Here is a 15960-nt window from a genome sequence, read left to right as displayed (position 1 = left end):
GAAAAAGGAAGTCTTCCCAATGAAAAAATAAAAAGTCATATTAACTCTGGAACATCAAATGTAAGTTAACAATGTGATCCTCAAAAAATTGAGAATCGTTGCTAAAGACACAAAGATTTTTTTAACATATCAGAAAAAAGAAAGCAGCCAGGGAGGCACTTGGATCATTATACAACAAAGATATGAATAAAGGAATACAAGGAGATTCTGGGCATCTTAAATGAATTATTTACATTGGATTTCAGTATCTGGAAGGTAACTAATGTCACACCGATTTGTAAAAGGGCCCATGGCCTATAATTGGAGGGGAGGTTATGATCCCTATTTTTGAAGATCAGGATTGCTATAGAAGTATTCCACCCCTTTGGGAAGTCACCGGATAGATTTATATGGTCAAACAATTTGGCCAAAATAGGCAGCCACCACTTGGAGGACCCATAGAGGAAACTTTGTCCCAGAAAAATTGGCCGAAAGCATGACTGAAGCAGGAATTATTGAATATAGAAGAATAAGACTTGCATGGGAAGTTTCAGCATGGCTTTCTACCTTACCAAATTTTGGAGTCCTTGGAGACTATCAACAAACATGTAGGTAGAAGTCTAGAAAATACACGTTACATATACTTGCACTTTTTTTTTTTTACAAAGTTCTCCACAAAAGCCTGCTGAGCAGACTTAGCACTCATTGGGGGAAAGGATGAGTTGTCTCTTGACTGATAACTGATTAAAGAACAGGAAATGGAAGGTGGGAATGAACTGACAGCTTTAAAATAAGGAGTAGAGTCCCCTGAGGATCTGTATTTATGCTATTGCTATTTAGCAATAATTGATCTGAAGTCAGTGGTGAACAGTGCAATGACCAAGTTTTTGGTTAACAAGATTGTATGAGCTGCAAAAGGATCTTTATTTAAACTGGGAGAAGGTGCTGCAAAATTAAAAATTAGATGTATTTGTTTAATATTTTGCGACCCCAGATTTTAGGGCAAGCTATCAGAAGACAGCTTACAATACAAATGTTAAATATAGTAAATAAACAATATTAGAGTAAAAACATTTAGAGGGGGGCAGCAATAAGCTTAATAAAAATCTTGGTGGGATTAAAAAGAAGTCTTCAAGGAATGCTTAAAAGCTCATGAGAGAAAGCCAAATAGAATCCTTTGGAGAGAGTATTCCACAAGTGTGGGACCACCACTGAAAAGGCCCTGTCCCCAGTACCTGCCAACCTGATCAGCCAGAGTCTCTAAGGCCAATTAACTTAAAATATTCACTGCTATAAGATGTGATGATGATGAGTACTGACACAGATGGCTTTATTTAGCGAAATCATCATAGATTGCTAAAATGGAACCTCCAGATTCAAAGACAAGGCCCTGTTCAAACGTAATGATAACACAACAATTTAAGAACTGATGGCTTGTTGTACACAAGTGAGAGGGAACAGACGTTTTCCTAGTGCCTGCCTCTTCCACTTTTACTCAGCAACCCCTGATTGGCTCCTTTATAGGTTGCTAAGTGTGACGTCTGAATCTGTACCACTGGGTTTAGGGGTTAAACCACCCAGTGGTTAACCCAGAAACAAACCATGGGTTAACCACTGGGTTGTTTAGCCCATAAAGAACCCAGCATTTTGGGTTGGACAGCCAAAAAAGAGCCACTCAAGGGTTGTGCATAAGAGGTAGGTGTACTGCCAGCAGCGCATCTGCTCTCTCCTGTTCATGTACAGCATGCGAATTAGGTCAATATGTCTGAATATCAGTTGCTGGTGGGCAAACAGCAAGGAATAGTTGTTGCTTCAATGCCCTGTTTTGGGGCCATATGGACGTGCCTGGTTGTCTAGTGTTAGAAAGAAGATACTAGACTGTATGGACCGTTGGTCTGATCCAGCATGGCTTTTCTTTTGTTGTTATACTTGGAATTCTTTCAGTGATTAATCTTAGCCATAATAACCTTTTCACATCCTGTGTTGATAAAGCAGTGGAAGAGGGTGTCTAGGAGCAGCAGTGGTCAAGGTAAGCACAAAGGAGGTTTCAGATTGTATGTGAACATCCTTCAGCATCCAGTTTGATCCATGTGTATCACAGAATAGACTAGTAAGGCTGTTTGGAAGTTGCTTTCTGAAAAGGAGTCTGATTTGGAATAACTAGCCAAATCATGAGAACTGAAGAACTATGAGAACTTGAAGGATCACCTATAAATGAACATAATAGCCAATAAATTACAATACAAAGGATGATAAAACTAAATTGGTTAAATAAACAAATCATATTACACTATTATTATTAGTATTATTATTAGTATTATTATTTTATTTGTATCCCGCCTTTTGCCCAATGCTGGGCCTCAAGGCGGCCTTACAAAGTTTAAAATATACATTGGGGGGGGGGGGGGGGAACAAAACCATAAACAATAAAAAATACACAACAAAATTATAAGACATTAACATAGATGGAGGGCTGGATTATTCTCCAAAGGCCTGCTTGAACAAAAAAGTTTTAGCCTGCTTCCAAAAGCCCATCAAGGAGGGAGCCAGCCTAGCTTCCCCGGGAAGAGAGTTCCAGAGCACTGGAGCAGCCGCCGAGAAGGCCCTCTCCCATGTTCCCACCAAGCGTGCCTGTGAAGAAGGTGGGACTGAAAGAAGGGCTTCTCCAGAAGATCTCAAAGCACGGGCAGGCTCATAAGGGAGAATAGTTCTTTCAAATAACATACACACAATAGAAGAAGCAACCCCCTTTGTCATTTCTCTTTCTTCTAGCTTCTTTAATTTGTTCTGCAGGGGGGGGAAATCTAGATCTCATTTCAAATGGCACCTTGTCAATTATTTGTTGAGTGGAATTAACCTCTGACAGAAATGCCTCAAATACATCCTGGATCCAGTCACATCTTTGGTGGAGTGCAGGATATTTGGTATGTGCACACATTAATCTCATTACTGTTACTCTACTCCATCATCCCATTACATTATCTCATATGTATACATTTCTGGGTCTACAGCCACACAGCCTTCAAAAAGAGAATACACATTCATCACTGTGAAAGACTAGCAAGAGCAATATTGTGATTGTGAAACAGAGCACCGACATGACTGGACCCTCCAGTCAAGGGGAATGTATTTTTGTTCATCAATATTTTGAGGCTCTGAGGCTTAAGAGTGCAATACTGAACTGTCTTTTTTCCATGGTGAAAATACACTGAACCGTTGGCCTCTGCTTCTCGAGTACTCAGCAGATCTTCCCATGATTTCCTTTTATACAAAGCAGCCAATGAGATACTGCAGAGATATAAATCTTTAAAAAGCTGCAGAATGACTCAGTCCTCTCCTCTTGCAACCCCTGGCATTTTTTCTTTCTTACTATTCAGCTTGATTGTTATATTTTTGTGCCTGGAGGTATTACAGCAGGATCTCCAACCTCTAACTGTTCAAATAAGCTGGAGTGAAGTAATGAGAAGCATTTTTATATGTGGTTGAAAAAAAAAGCCCCCAGGGTCTGCTTCAGATCAGCAATAAATCATGACACAAGATCATGTTTTTAAAAGCTTCTAATGCATCCATCAGATTTCTAGGGCTGGGAATGTCATGAGGTTTTCAAACATACATTGCTTTGGCTGCAATACTTAAAAGCATTTCTTTGGAAGCTGGTTCCATTCTTTTTTTTTAATGGAGCTTTTAATTAGTTTAGAATAAGGTACTGCAGATTTATTAGACATTCATCTATTTTTGTATCTAATTCTGGTGAAGAAATTAACAAAATCCTGGAAATAATGCTGGTCCTTGTAATCTAAATTCATTCTAGCTCTGTAACAAAAATGTATGATAATTGCCATGTAGCTAAAGATTCACAGCATCCAGCCTTGCCAATAGTATTCCTGGAAACTAAATGATGATTCCTAATTTGTATTTGTTTTTAAAGCAACGATGCAAGGAGTTTCTAGTGCTTTCCAATTGCTGTTTCCATCCTTCGGATACCGTTGCCTCCAGTTTGAGAAAGCCATACAGTGATGTAATCATTATGACAGATGCAAGAGCTTTAAATAAACCAATGGGCCTGGGAGACATTGCTCTCTTTTCCCCCAAAACTGAAGTTTCACTGGTGACACATATAGTGAAGGAATGACTCTCTTTGAATGCTGAATTCTTAAGCATGAGGTGCTCATGCTTGAGGGCAGCAGAGTAATTTCACGTAGCAAAGCTGTTCTTACAGTGCAGTCCTATATAGGTTTATTCAGAAATAAGTGTGTTTAGCACGGCCTTGGACTTAAATATTTCAAAATAATACAAATATTTCAAAATAATACAAATAATTTCATGAGTAACATTGTTTAAAATACTACCAGACCATGTTCTCTAATATTTGTTTACTGTTTAGTTTATCAATTTGTATTAAGTACATCAATTATTAAAATTAAAATATTTTTAAAATGTTGATTTGTGTGCTAAGCGTTAACTCAAGTTCCTAGAAATGGGAGCCTCAGCCAAGAAAAATGAAGGCTTTAAGTGAATGCAGAAGGCTGTACTAGCAATGTGTCCCCCCTCAAGCATGCTGCTCTCAAAAGAAACATTTTGTCCTACAAGATCTATGGCCGAAGCTGCAAAGTCAACTGGTCACTGAGTAAATAAACTTACTGGCACCCCAGAAAGCTTTTATATTCAAAACTAGGAAAATGTGTTCTGCACTAGAAAGGGAGTGATCTCACTTGTTGGAGGTGAAATCCATTGCTTAGAGCAGCCTGGAAGCAGCATCTTATGCCCAAGGGGTCTCTGCTGTATCTCCTCATTCTAGTCAAAATGGTATGATTTTCCAGTATCTACTAACTAGACAACTGCTGCCTAATGTAAAATGCATGCTTTTCAGAATTTCACTTTTCAACATATAACATAGCCAGTAGTTGAAGAATTCTCCTACAAATCAATTTGGTGATGATGCTGGGTATTTCTTTTCACCTTCCCCTAACACCATTCACCATTTTGCAGGACTTGTGTATAATTCACCCTCTGTGATTAGAAGCATCTTGTGACTCCGATTATGTAGGTTATAAACTGGTGAATGGCTAGTTCTTCTGCATTAGGCAAGGTGTTGAACTAGCTGGTTTTCATCTTCTATGAAAAGGCTTAATATGAAGGATAAAATGATCAAAGAGAAATTAAACGGACTGCTTAGGGCAAGAACTGCTTAGAAAAGTACAAGGTCCTTGATAGGGAAAATGCCAGCATAATGTATATTCTTCTGGGCTGTCTTGTCGTGGTGTCTATGAATATGACATCCACTGAAAATATGACTAGCTGACTGGTTTATCAACTCTGTAGAACTTACATATATAACATTAGGAGATCCCTACAGTGAACAAGCCATTAATTAAAGCAACCTATTATTGCCTTACAATGAAGGAAGATCGAGATGAAGATTCCAAACATGTATTTTTCCAACTGTAATATTAAACATATAAATGCATAATTATTATGAATGCCAAACATGGAAGATTTTAATATAGAAATCCTTACATCTTGCATATAGTCCATATAAACATTTATCCTTTGCAGCTTTCATCCTTTATCACTTTGTGTACACACAGAAAACATAGCTATTTAATTTGCCAGAATGTAATTACTTTGAGAATGATGAACATAGTTTAGAGTTGATATATCACAAAGGACAAAACAGGTTGCTTAAGGTCAAATAATATTTTATTTATTTGTGCCTTACAGAAAAGGAGGAAAGAATGTGACCAAAAAGTTTCTCTTAGGACATGTTCTCAAGCCTTGTGGCAGGATGCATCAATGCAAACACATCACAAAACACACCATCTTCAGCTTCTGCAGAAAGCAATTTTAAGGCATTAAAAGAAAATCTACAATAGTAAATTCTATATAAAACTTGGCACATATTTAAACAGTAGACTGGAGAGGTGCACTGAAATTTAGCAGACCCAGATCAAAGATGGGATTCTACGGTATCGGAACCCCTCCTTTCTTTGGGGGAAATTAGCAGGTGTAAATCTTTCCTCCCTGTGACTACTCTTTGTGTCATTTGCTGCAAAAATGTAAGCTCAGTTTGCCAATGTATTGGAAATGTCACAATTTCATTATCAGTCTACAGCACCAGTTGTTTTTTACCAAACAGAAGTGTTTGAGTGTTTGTGTGTACAGCATTTTTAACTTCATCATTTCTAAGTCTGGCCAGAAAGACCAAACAAATATGCTCCTCATAACCTATCAGACAGCCACTTCAATTCGCTGGTGAGGTTACTATGTGGCAGTGAATATAAGAAAACACATTAAGGAAAAATCCTTTAATTGATATGTTATTAACAAACCTTATTTCAGTGTATCACATAGAAACCCTATTGCTTTCCATATCAGGGAATAGGTAGCTGGCATAAATCTACACTCCTTTTTCTAATGGTGAATCAAAAGCCAGGATAGCCACAGTTTCCCCTTGTAGATTGAAGCTACAGGAAACAGCATATATCTCAACTTTTGAAGCAGCATTAAGATTCTTGTGCTTCAAGACAACTCAAGATAGCAGGTCTTTCCCCTGTAAGCCTTATTTTGCTATAAGGCTAAATCTAAAAACTAGTTACAACACACCTTTCTTTTAATTAGTCTTTGATAGCTGGCACTATTGATTCTAAGCAATGACTACTTTGTAAACTGTTCCTACTAATATGGCACAAGGTAAAATGGACAGAACAGTGACTCACTAGGGAATCACAGAAATGGCTGGCCATGCATCTAACAACAAACCAGGGTCCTAAGACTTAATTATTTGATCATGTAGATTTTTTAAAGGGGAAGAATACACCAGGTTTAGCTAGTTTCAGAAAGCTGTGAGTAACCCCAAGATACCAAAGATGTATTAAGTGCTTCTTCACAATGTGTTAGTCATCACAGAACACAAAATGTCCTTGTGCACTGGTGCAGCAAGCTTATTACTTATTGTGGGGCATAATCGTCATCTTCTAAACAAGCTCACACCTTGAAAGTTAGTAGCTACCACCTAGCATTCCTAGATGCATTGTGCTTCTTTGTAAAGTACCCAGACCACACAGCAAGGCAGGCAAAATATTCCTCATTTTTTTCTAACCCTGTGGTCCAGAAGAACTGGAAATGGGAGTAAAGCAACCTTCCCCAATTGAGTGCCTTCCAAATGTGTTGGACTACTGCTCCCATCAGCCCCTGCCACTATGGCCATTTAGCCGGGATTGGTTGGAGTTGTGACCTAACACATCTGGAGAAGGTTGGAGTAAATAATTCAATTATCTGAATTTCTTGCCTTCAAGAGGCAGGTAATGAAGATTAAACTGCACTTCATTGATAAGGTGCAATCACTGGACACTGCATCTTACTGAACATCTGTGTTGAGACTGGATAGTAAGTTCAGGGATAAGTCAGAAATATGGAGAAACCCTGAGACATTAAGAGTGACTAAATATATGTAAGTTTATCCTTTGATCCTAGCTGCATATTTATAACTTCCTGCTGCTTAATTTAAGAAATTGTGAGGTCTGTCTAAGCAGTTGGACAACTAGTTTTCCTACAGAGTTTTTCCAAGTTAAATTTTAAGCTCCTCTTGGTTTCTTTCCTCCTGACAACATTGAATGTGATGTTCCTACTGTACTATTCTAGTGAGGTGAAACATTACAATGTTACGTATACATAGGGTGGTAAGCACCTTAATTCAGGTATAGGCAATTTAAAGGTCTAAGCTATATTGTTCCCCCTTAAAGGCTAATTGTACTTAAGGTCAAAGGTTACATTTTTTGGTTTGCAATGCTCCCCTCTTCCAGGTTTGTTCGTTCAGTTTTCTTAGTGGATGTTATGGTCTCCTCAATCATTTCAGCAAAAGCTTCCCCTACTTGGCTTGATGAGATTTTTGAGGCCAATTTAGCCTCTTCTTTCTCCTCTCTCTTAAAAGAGAGAGTGGGGGATATTTTGGAGCTGCTGACTACAGATGAACTGAAGAGCCTAGGTTGGAAAGAGTAAATGGGATTGGAAATGGGATTCAGAGATGAGATGCTGATGCTTGAAGTACTAAAACGCGTCTCCTCGCCCTCCAACAGCTTCCTGTAAATACCACAGAAGAACAGATTATTACTATGACAGCCAATGATGTTCAATTCAAGATTAAGCATATTTATAAAGGGGTAGGATCATCAATGGCTAGTCTCCATGTGGGTTAGGATAAAAAATTACTAAATCCTGGTTCGCACATAATGCTAACCCATTGTTGTTGCCTTGTCTGACAGATGATCGAAGAAACAGCAGTTTACTTTCTCAATCCCTCAGTTGTTTCCCTCCTCCTTTCCCAGCTCCCTCCCTCCCTATATCCCAAATGCCTCTGCAGTGCTGTAGTACTGGCATGTAGAGCAGTGGGTTATTATTTTGTTTTCCCATCGTTGCCCACCAACTCGGTAGCCTGGCAAAACAGCCCATGGTTCTGGGTTCATATGTAGCAACCACCCATGGTTTAAACAACCCAGAGTTCACAACCTAACAACTATGGGTTCTTTTTTGGGTCTGGTTAACAAACCATAGTTTGTTATGGTGGCTGCTTTTGCACATGACAACCCAAAATTCAACAATGTATGGGTTTAATAAATGCTGGTTATCATTTTGTGCAAACTGAAGTCTGAATGCCATTGCAACAGTGAAAAATGACAGAGAATCACTATTTCACATTGCTGTAGTTCTTGTATACATCACGTATAGAGAAGCTATTTCAGAGACAACACTGATGGACATACCAGCTTGAAAAAAACAAATTCAACATTGGGAATCATGCTTTCTTAAAAAATGTTCTTCATGGATCAAGACCTCTAGATTTTAGATCAACTTGCCCTTACATCAAAACCTTAAATGATCAAAAATTTATTGACTCTCCAAATTTGCCTACACATCAAAGTAATTTTATGTAAAAACCATTTCCGATTATTCAAACATCTTAAGATTTCAAGTTAATTCTTTCTTTAAGGAAAGAAAATATATGTTTCACTATATGTGAAACAATGATTCATAACAGAATTAGAAGACCTATTTCAGATTTCAAATGTGCTGTATTTTTAAAAGCTAAAACAGTTGTGTCTGAATTAGAGATGTGAAGGCCTGGAAAAAATCCCAGAAAAAAATCCAGACAAATGAAGGAAAACAAACCCAGATTTTCTCTGTTCTTCTTTGAAAATATAGAAAACACATATCTGAATTTTTCTGTTTTTTCCAAGCCTTCATATCTTTGCTGGTGCTAGTTAAACGGCCCTGAGAAATAGTCTAGCCAACAGGAATCATGAAGAATAAATCTCATAGCTAGTGGGTGGAGTTAGGTGAAGACATGATGCCAGGTACATGATCAAATGGGTGTTCTCAAATATTGTGCAATCTGTACATGTACTAGTTCCTCTACTAGAAGGACTTCCATCTCCCTTCTCTGTAGGGAGACACCCAATGCCACATTCCCAGCAGCTTTTAACAGCATAAAGAAGTCTGAATAATTACAGTCCCCTGGTACTCACAATCAACATGGTCTACTTCCAGAGGAATAGCTGTGTTTGTCTGTTGCAGCAAAACAATAAAAAAAAACCTTGTGGCACCTTAAAGGCTAACAAATTTATTGTGGCATAAGCCATGAAAGGAATTCATTATTCTTTAATTACTAGAATCTCTTAAACAGCTTAGGACCAGATTGCCTACAAGACTGTCTCCCCTATAGAAACCTATTAAACCTCTATAATCTTCAGGGTAGACCTTGCTGTTTGTGCCATACCCTGCGGAGTCTCATCTGGCAGCAAGACACCTTCTCTGTGGCGGCACCCTCCCTCTGGAATGACCTCCCCCTCTGTGATACATCCAGTACCGATGATTGTGTGCTTTTGTTGATTACTAAAAAAAATTACTTGTTTACCCAGGTTTTTTTTCCAACCATCAACTTATCTAAATCCGTCATGCTTTTAATAATGTATTGTTTTGTAGTATGTTGTGAACCAGTTCGGGTTAGAAAATAAATAAGTATTTGATTCATAAATATATACTGAGAAGCTGGGAAACACCCACTTTTACTAACACTTTACCCACCCTGTTGGTGAATGCAAAAAAGAGGCAAAGCATCCTAGTGAGCAGACCCAAACTAACTGTCTTGAAGACACCAGGAAAATGCACAGCTCCACCATAACTCTAATTTGGTTTCACGCAGTCTGAGTAGCCTATGAGAGAGAGCTGGGCTCTGACAATCACAGTTACCTGTATGCTGCTATCTCTATATCCAGGGCCATCTTGACATTGAGTAAATCTTGGTATTCTCTCAGATGCCGAGCCATTTCATTCTTTGTTTCTCTTAGATCGCTTTCTAGCTGACAGACTGTGTCCTGCAATTCAGAGAGATGTGGATAAAAGGTGACAACATTCTAATGCCAATAACACTGATGAGTAGTTTCTTTCCCTCTTTTTATCACAGGTTATGAGACCTTAATTCAGTGCAGCAGACATGTTGCACCAGGAGACAAACTGAAATTCCAATTAAAATCTGTATGACTGCCAAAAACAAAAAAACCCAGCAACAGCCAACTATTGTGATAGAAATGTTTCTCTCTCCTTTTCTAGACAACTCATTCACAGTCAAGGAAATGCAATAAACTCAAACGAGAATCAAATCAGTCCAGAAATTTGAACAAATCAATCTGTTAGGAAACCTATGTGCATCTTCATTCAGTGATTAAATTTGGCTTTTTATATACATAGCGGATTGGGTTGTGGAATCATTGATTAAGGTTAAGATTCAGCACATTCCCTGCAGTGGCTTTATTATCACAAGAAGGTTGAGTGACTGCTAATCAAGCAAGGCACAAAATGAAATGGAACTATGGTGCAATCAGCAATACTGCACATTGTATTTGCATATATAAAATGTCAACATGCACAAAGGGGTCTGCAACTATAATTTGTATAAGTTTGTATGACAAGCTTTTGAGGGAAGAAAACCAAGAACCCCACATGTGCAATTGTTTTGAAAAACAAGTCCATTTAACACCGTGTAAGGACATTCCAAAGGTATCTGAGCACATGGAAGGCAAACCAGAAAACTCCACAGAAACAAAGGGAAAGGTTATATACTGCCATAACGTTAGCACTAATATATATCTTAGAATACCTACAAAATTAGCTGTAAATGAATCTAGGATGTTATTTATACCTCTTGAATTTTGAAGCACATGGGAAGAATTCTATATTATAGCCCATATAGGACATTGGTTTTTATAAAATGCTCTCTTCATCCTTTGGATTAATTCCTTATTAAACTCTCTAGAACCTTCCATGGAAATTGATATGCTTCTGCTAACAGAAGTATCAAATGGCAGCATTTTAAATATATAATCTTCAATTTACATATTTTGAATGCTGCCATTTTATAATTAGATAATTTAATAGTTAGATCAAATTGAGTAATACAGGATACTCAGTGTGATATCTTTCTAATTGCCAGCTTCTCAAGTGCTTTTCATAGAGCATTAAGGATACAATATTTAAATTAACTACACTTCTGTAATACTTTTAGCCATACTTGCAATGGGACACTGAATGACACTGGAACATGTCCACAATATTAGTCAAACATAATACATCTACTTATTTAATAAATATAATGAGGTACATTAAAATCAGTGTTTCTAATATCCAAAAGAAAACAGTATAATTTAGGGACTACTAATTATTCAAATAATCCAGAAGAATTAATATTCTCCCTCTCTACTATGTTGTTAAAATTTGGATTGGAAAAGCCTTACCATCTTCTATGCCTTTGTTCATTAATCTATAATTACCCTAACTAACAGATGAGTGCTGAACATAAAAACTTGAAATTCTAAAACCATTACTGCACTGTACAATGAAATACATGACTGGGCTTTCTGTACTTCAAGGAAAGCTATAGCATTTTCTAATGTAAAAGTCTATTGGGCGGGTGCTGAAATGCAATCCAAAGCCCTTGTCTCAGTTACTTCAGTGTGAAAAACTGGGTGGAATTTCTCTCATGTCAAAATACAGACACAACCCTCTTCCCCATGAAGCTAGTCAAAATACAGACAAAACCCTCTTCCACATGAAGCTAGTATTTCTATCTTCCTCAGAGGCCCTGCTCCGGTTCCCTACCATCACTACCACTATTGGAGGTGAGGCTGATGATGATCAAAGATAAGGCTTTTTCAGTTTTGGTACCCCAACTTTGGAATGCTCCCTCCAAACAGGTCTAGAATGACACAAAGCCTGTTCTCTTTTTGGCACTCAGGGCTTTTATATTTTGTTTTTAAGCTATTTTATAGCTAATTATTTGATCTGCTCTTATTGGTTTTACATGCTTTGGGAGCCTGGCTGGCTGAAGAGTGGGTTTAAAGGGTCTTTAAAAACAACCCCAGTGTCATAATCAGTGGTTTCTGAACTAGTGTATGGATACCCATACTTTAACTTGACAGAAATATATGAAGTCTGAGGATGCTGCATGCGACCACAACAAGGAATGCTGTTTCCCAATGGAATGCTGACTGTTGAGAGGGGAAAATATGGAAAGCTGGGGAGAGGGAATGTAGTGGAGTATCCTAAACAATCGCATGGCTGGCTGAAACCCTGAAAAGGAACACTCCACATTGCAACATTTTGTTGCAATTCTAACATGTAAACAAACTAACAAAGGATCCAGCTAGCAGTAAAATGGATGCAGTGTATATTATTCAGTACCATGGAGAGGGACATAGTTCTTTCCACTGCTTTTAGTGGCAGTTGAGGCTGTGCCTCAGTTCAACAGGAAGCAGGGAGAGATGTTACAAAAGGCAAAACGCCATACAGATAAAAGCAGTGATATTTGGAGGTTTACATTGCTCTTTCAGGCATTCAGGCCCAATGCTTGTGATCACACTAAGCAGATACAACATCAGAATATGGATCCCAGACGGCAATTATTTCCACCAGTGCACAAAAAATGAAACTGCAAAAAGAGAAAGGCAGCATTGCAGTCATGCCTTCAGACACATAACAGCACTGGAATCTGCACAGAATAAAGGTCTACATATCTACACTTTCAAAACAGATAAGTAATATATAGGCTGAGAATAGAACCTCTAGCTCAAGTGGGAAGAGGAAAAGTATTGGCTATACATATCTACAGACCTTAAATTATTTGCATGAACCTTACATTAACTTTTTTTTAAATCACCATAGCATGCTAATGAAAATAGTTTCTGAGACCACTTCTACAACTACCCAAAAGTTTTTAGTAATTGACGTATAAATATAAAGAGTAGATGGAGAATGTATATTTAATTGTAATGCTTTAATCTCTTTTTATTACCCCTTTTCTAATGCCCCTTCCCCTTGTGTCCCATCCCCTTTTCTACTGATCTTGGGGCAGAAATTGTGCTATTAACAACCATCAATTATTACATTCATAATTATTATTAATGTATAATGGTTTTTTATTAGCTGAATGTAATTTCAGCCTTACATATTAATATGGTAAAATATAGAAAGTAGTGAATTTTTCTTCTTAATTCTCCATAATGGAATAATAATTTTGTAAAAGTTCCTGCTATTAATATCCTGACATTTCAAATAGTCCATGGAATAATGGTGACATTTCCAAAGTCTTTTCTGACTAGTGGGGCAAAGAAATACATATGCAGCTTTCAGAGGGAACAATGCAGGTCAAGAGGCAGCTGGACAACCATCCGTCAGGTATGCTTTTAAGGTGGATTCCTGCATTGAGCAGGGGGTTGGGACACAATGGCCTTGTAGGCCCCTTCCAACTCTACTATTCTATGATTCTAGGAAGTGATCTAGACTAGGACAAGCTTACAAAACACACTAAATAAAGGGGCATAGGGTGGAGGTCCAAGTAGCTCAGGGATGGCTTTGGCAAGAAATACTAGTGGCCAATGGAATATGGGGTGCAACACTGCCCTATGCCACCATCATGAATAGAGCAGAAGGACCCTGTCAACCCAAGAGGAAGACAAATAGAATCAACAGGAGAACACAGTCAAGGTTTCTATAGTAAAAGAATTAACATTAGATTCAGCAATAGAAAACAAATAATGGCATGTTATGTTTATGTTTAAAACCCAAGGCACACCTGCCAGAAATTCCATGCTATACTGTTAAGAGCTTTCAAGATGCTAGGGGGAAGAGGCATTCACAGACACTGAGTACTTGGACTCCACAAAAGACAGAAATCCCACGTCTTAAGATTGCCCCCATCCATGCTGGGTATCAGACCAAGGGCCCATCTACCTCAACATTTTCCGCTACCAACAGCGACCAGAGACCCTGGGAAATGAAACAAAAGGAGCCTTCCGACCACTCTCAACAGACCAATGGTCGGATTCAGCACATGCTGCTGTCATGTTGAATCAGACCCAAGGTTCCATTTGCATCTGTCCTCTGCCTGTTTGACAGTAGTTGGAAGACCCAGGAAAACGTGGCGCTTCTGTACTGGAAGTGCGATGCCGGAAGAATGCCGCGCTCACAGGGGACCTACAGGGCTCGGCCACCAGGGGAGGGGCACACTGGGGCGGCAGGCGAAGCGGCGCGTGCGCGTGCGCGGAGAACGAACGAGGCACCATCGCCTGCCCTCACCTGCAGGCCGGCCGCCTCGGCGTTGTGCCGCTCCTCCATCTCGTGCAGCTGCCGCTCGAGGGACTCGTTGGCGCCGCGCAGGCTCTCCACCTCGAGGGTGCGGGCTTGCAGCTGGCGGCGGTACTCGCCGACCTCCTCGCGGCTGGCACGGATGGCCTCGGTGCTCCGCGCCGCCTGCTCGCTGAGATTGGCGAACTTGGCGCGGTACCACTCCTCGGCCGCCTGCAGGTTCTTGGCGGCCAGCACCTCGTACTGCGCGCGCAGCTCCTTGAGCGCCGCCGTCAGGTCGGCCTTGGTGGCGTCGGGCTCCGCGGCGGCCAAGCTCGGGGCCTGCAACGAGGCGCTCAGCTCGGCCAGCTCCTCGGCGTGGACCTTGCGCAGGAAGTCCACCTCGTCGAGCAGCGCCTCCACCTTCTTCTCCAGCGCCATGCGCGCCAGGGTGGCGCCATCCACGTCGCGCTGCTGCGCGCGCAGCGCCTGCTCCGCCTCGGCCCTGGCGCGGGCCTCCTCCTCGCAGTGCGCCCTCAGGCGCTGCGCCTCCTCGGCCAGCCGCTCCCGCTCCAGCGCCGCCTGCGCTCGGGCGGCCTCGGTCTCGTCGAGCTGGGCCCGCAGCTCGCGCAGCTCGCCCTGGAACAGCTCGGCCAGCCGGTTGGGCTCGGCGTGGCGCTGCCGCAGCGCGCCCAGCTCAGCCTCCAGGACGCGGTTGTGCTGCTCCAGCTGCCGCACCTTCTCGATGTAGCCGGCGAAGCGGTCGTTGAGGCCCTGCAGCTGCTCCTTCTCGCTGGTGCGGGTCAGGCGGAACTCGTCGTTGACCGCCGCTGCCTGGTTGAGGTCCAAGCTCTCCGCCTGCGCCAGCCGGTACGAGACCGCATGGCTGCTGCGCGACGCCGATTGCGAGCGGTAGCTGCTGCTGGCGCTGGAACTGCCCAGGCGGGAGGAGTAGCGGAGCGGCTCCCCGAAGATCTTCCTGTAGGAAGAGGCCAAGTAGTGGGGGTCTGAGCCGAAGTTCATCCTGGAGGCTGTGGAGAGACGCCCCGCGCCGTCCCGGGCTTATATAGGGAGGCGGATCGCCGGCTGCGCTGCAGAAAGGCGGAGGGCGAGCGCTTTTGGGGCGCGGTCGAGAGGAGGAGATTGGGGTGGGCGGAGGGAGAAGCATTCGGCGTCAGCCTGGGGATGCGGAGGCGCTCTGGCTGCCCCGACCCTAAGCGCCTTTCCTTGGATGCAGGACCCAGTGGTTTCAGTAGAACTTTTCACTAACTTCACAGTCGCAGAACGCAACGGCAGGGGGATTCAGGGGTGGGCAGGCTGACGGGGACAGCCTTAAAAGAGCTGGATGGTAGAGCTCGTGAGATTTAG

General features: G+C 41.2%; 1 protein-coding gene across 1 annotated transcript; it reads right to left on the bottom strand.

The window, feature by feature from the left end:
- Positions 1–7349: 7349 nt before the first annotated feature.
- INA (internexin neuronal intermediate filament protein alpha) lies at positions 7350–15615 on the bottom strand. Its single transcript, XM_063132590.1, has 3 exons — positions 14605–15615; positions 10225–10349; positions 7350–8058 (listed from the first exon to the last, which is right to left on the bottom strand). Exons 1-3 carry the CDS (start codon positions 15613–15615, stop codon positions 7746–7748), a joined length of 1449 nt encoding a protein of 482 aa, XP_062988660.1. The 3' UTR covers positions 7350–7745.
- Between the last annotated feature and the right edge of the window lie 345 nt (positions 15616–15960).

This window comes from Elgaria multicarinata, chromosome 8 (genome assembly GCF_023053635.1).
Source record: "Elgaria multicarinata webbii isolate HBS135686 ecotype San Diego chromosome 8, rElgMul1.1.pri, whole genome shotgun sequence".
NCBI lineage: Eukaryota > Metazoa > Chordata > Lepidosauria > Squamata > Anguidae > Elgaria > Elgaria multicarinata.
Note: the sequence above shows the minus strand (reverse complement) of the source record. Positions and strands in the feature narration are given on the sequence as shown.

Bases quoted from the DNA above. Each gene is read 5' to 3' on its own strand.
- INA (XM_063132590.1), bottom strand. From the start codon at position 15,615: ATGAACTTCGGCTCAGACCCCCACTACTTGGCCTCTTCCTACAGGAAG. The intron at 10,350-14,604 runs GTGAGGGCAGGC...TCTGAATTGCAG, and splicing joins CCGAGGCGGCCGGCCTGCAG to GACACAGTCTGTCAGCTAGA. The intron at 8,059-10,224 runs GTAACTGTGATT...TGGTATTTACAG, and splicing joins ATAGAGATAGCAGCATACAG to GAAGCTGTTGGAGGGCGAGG.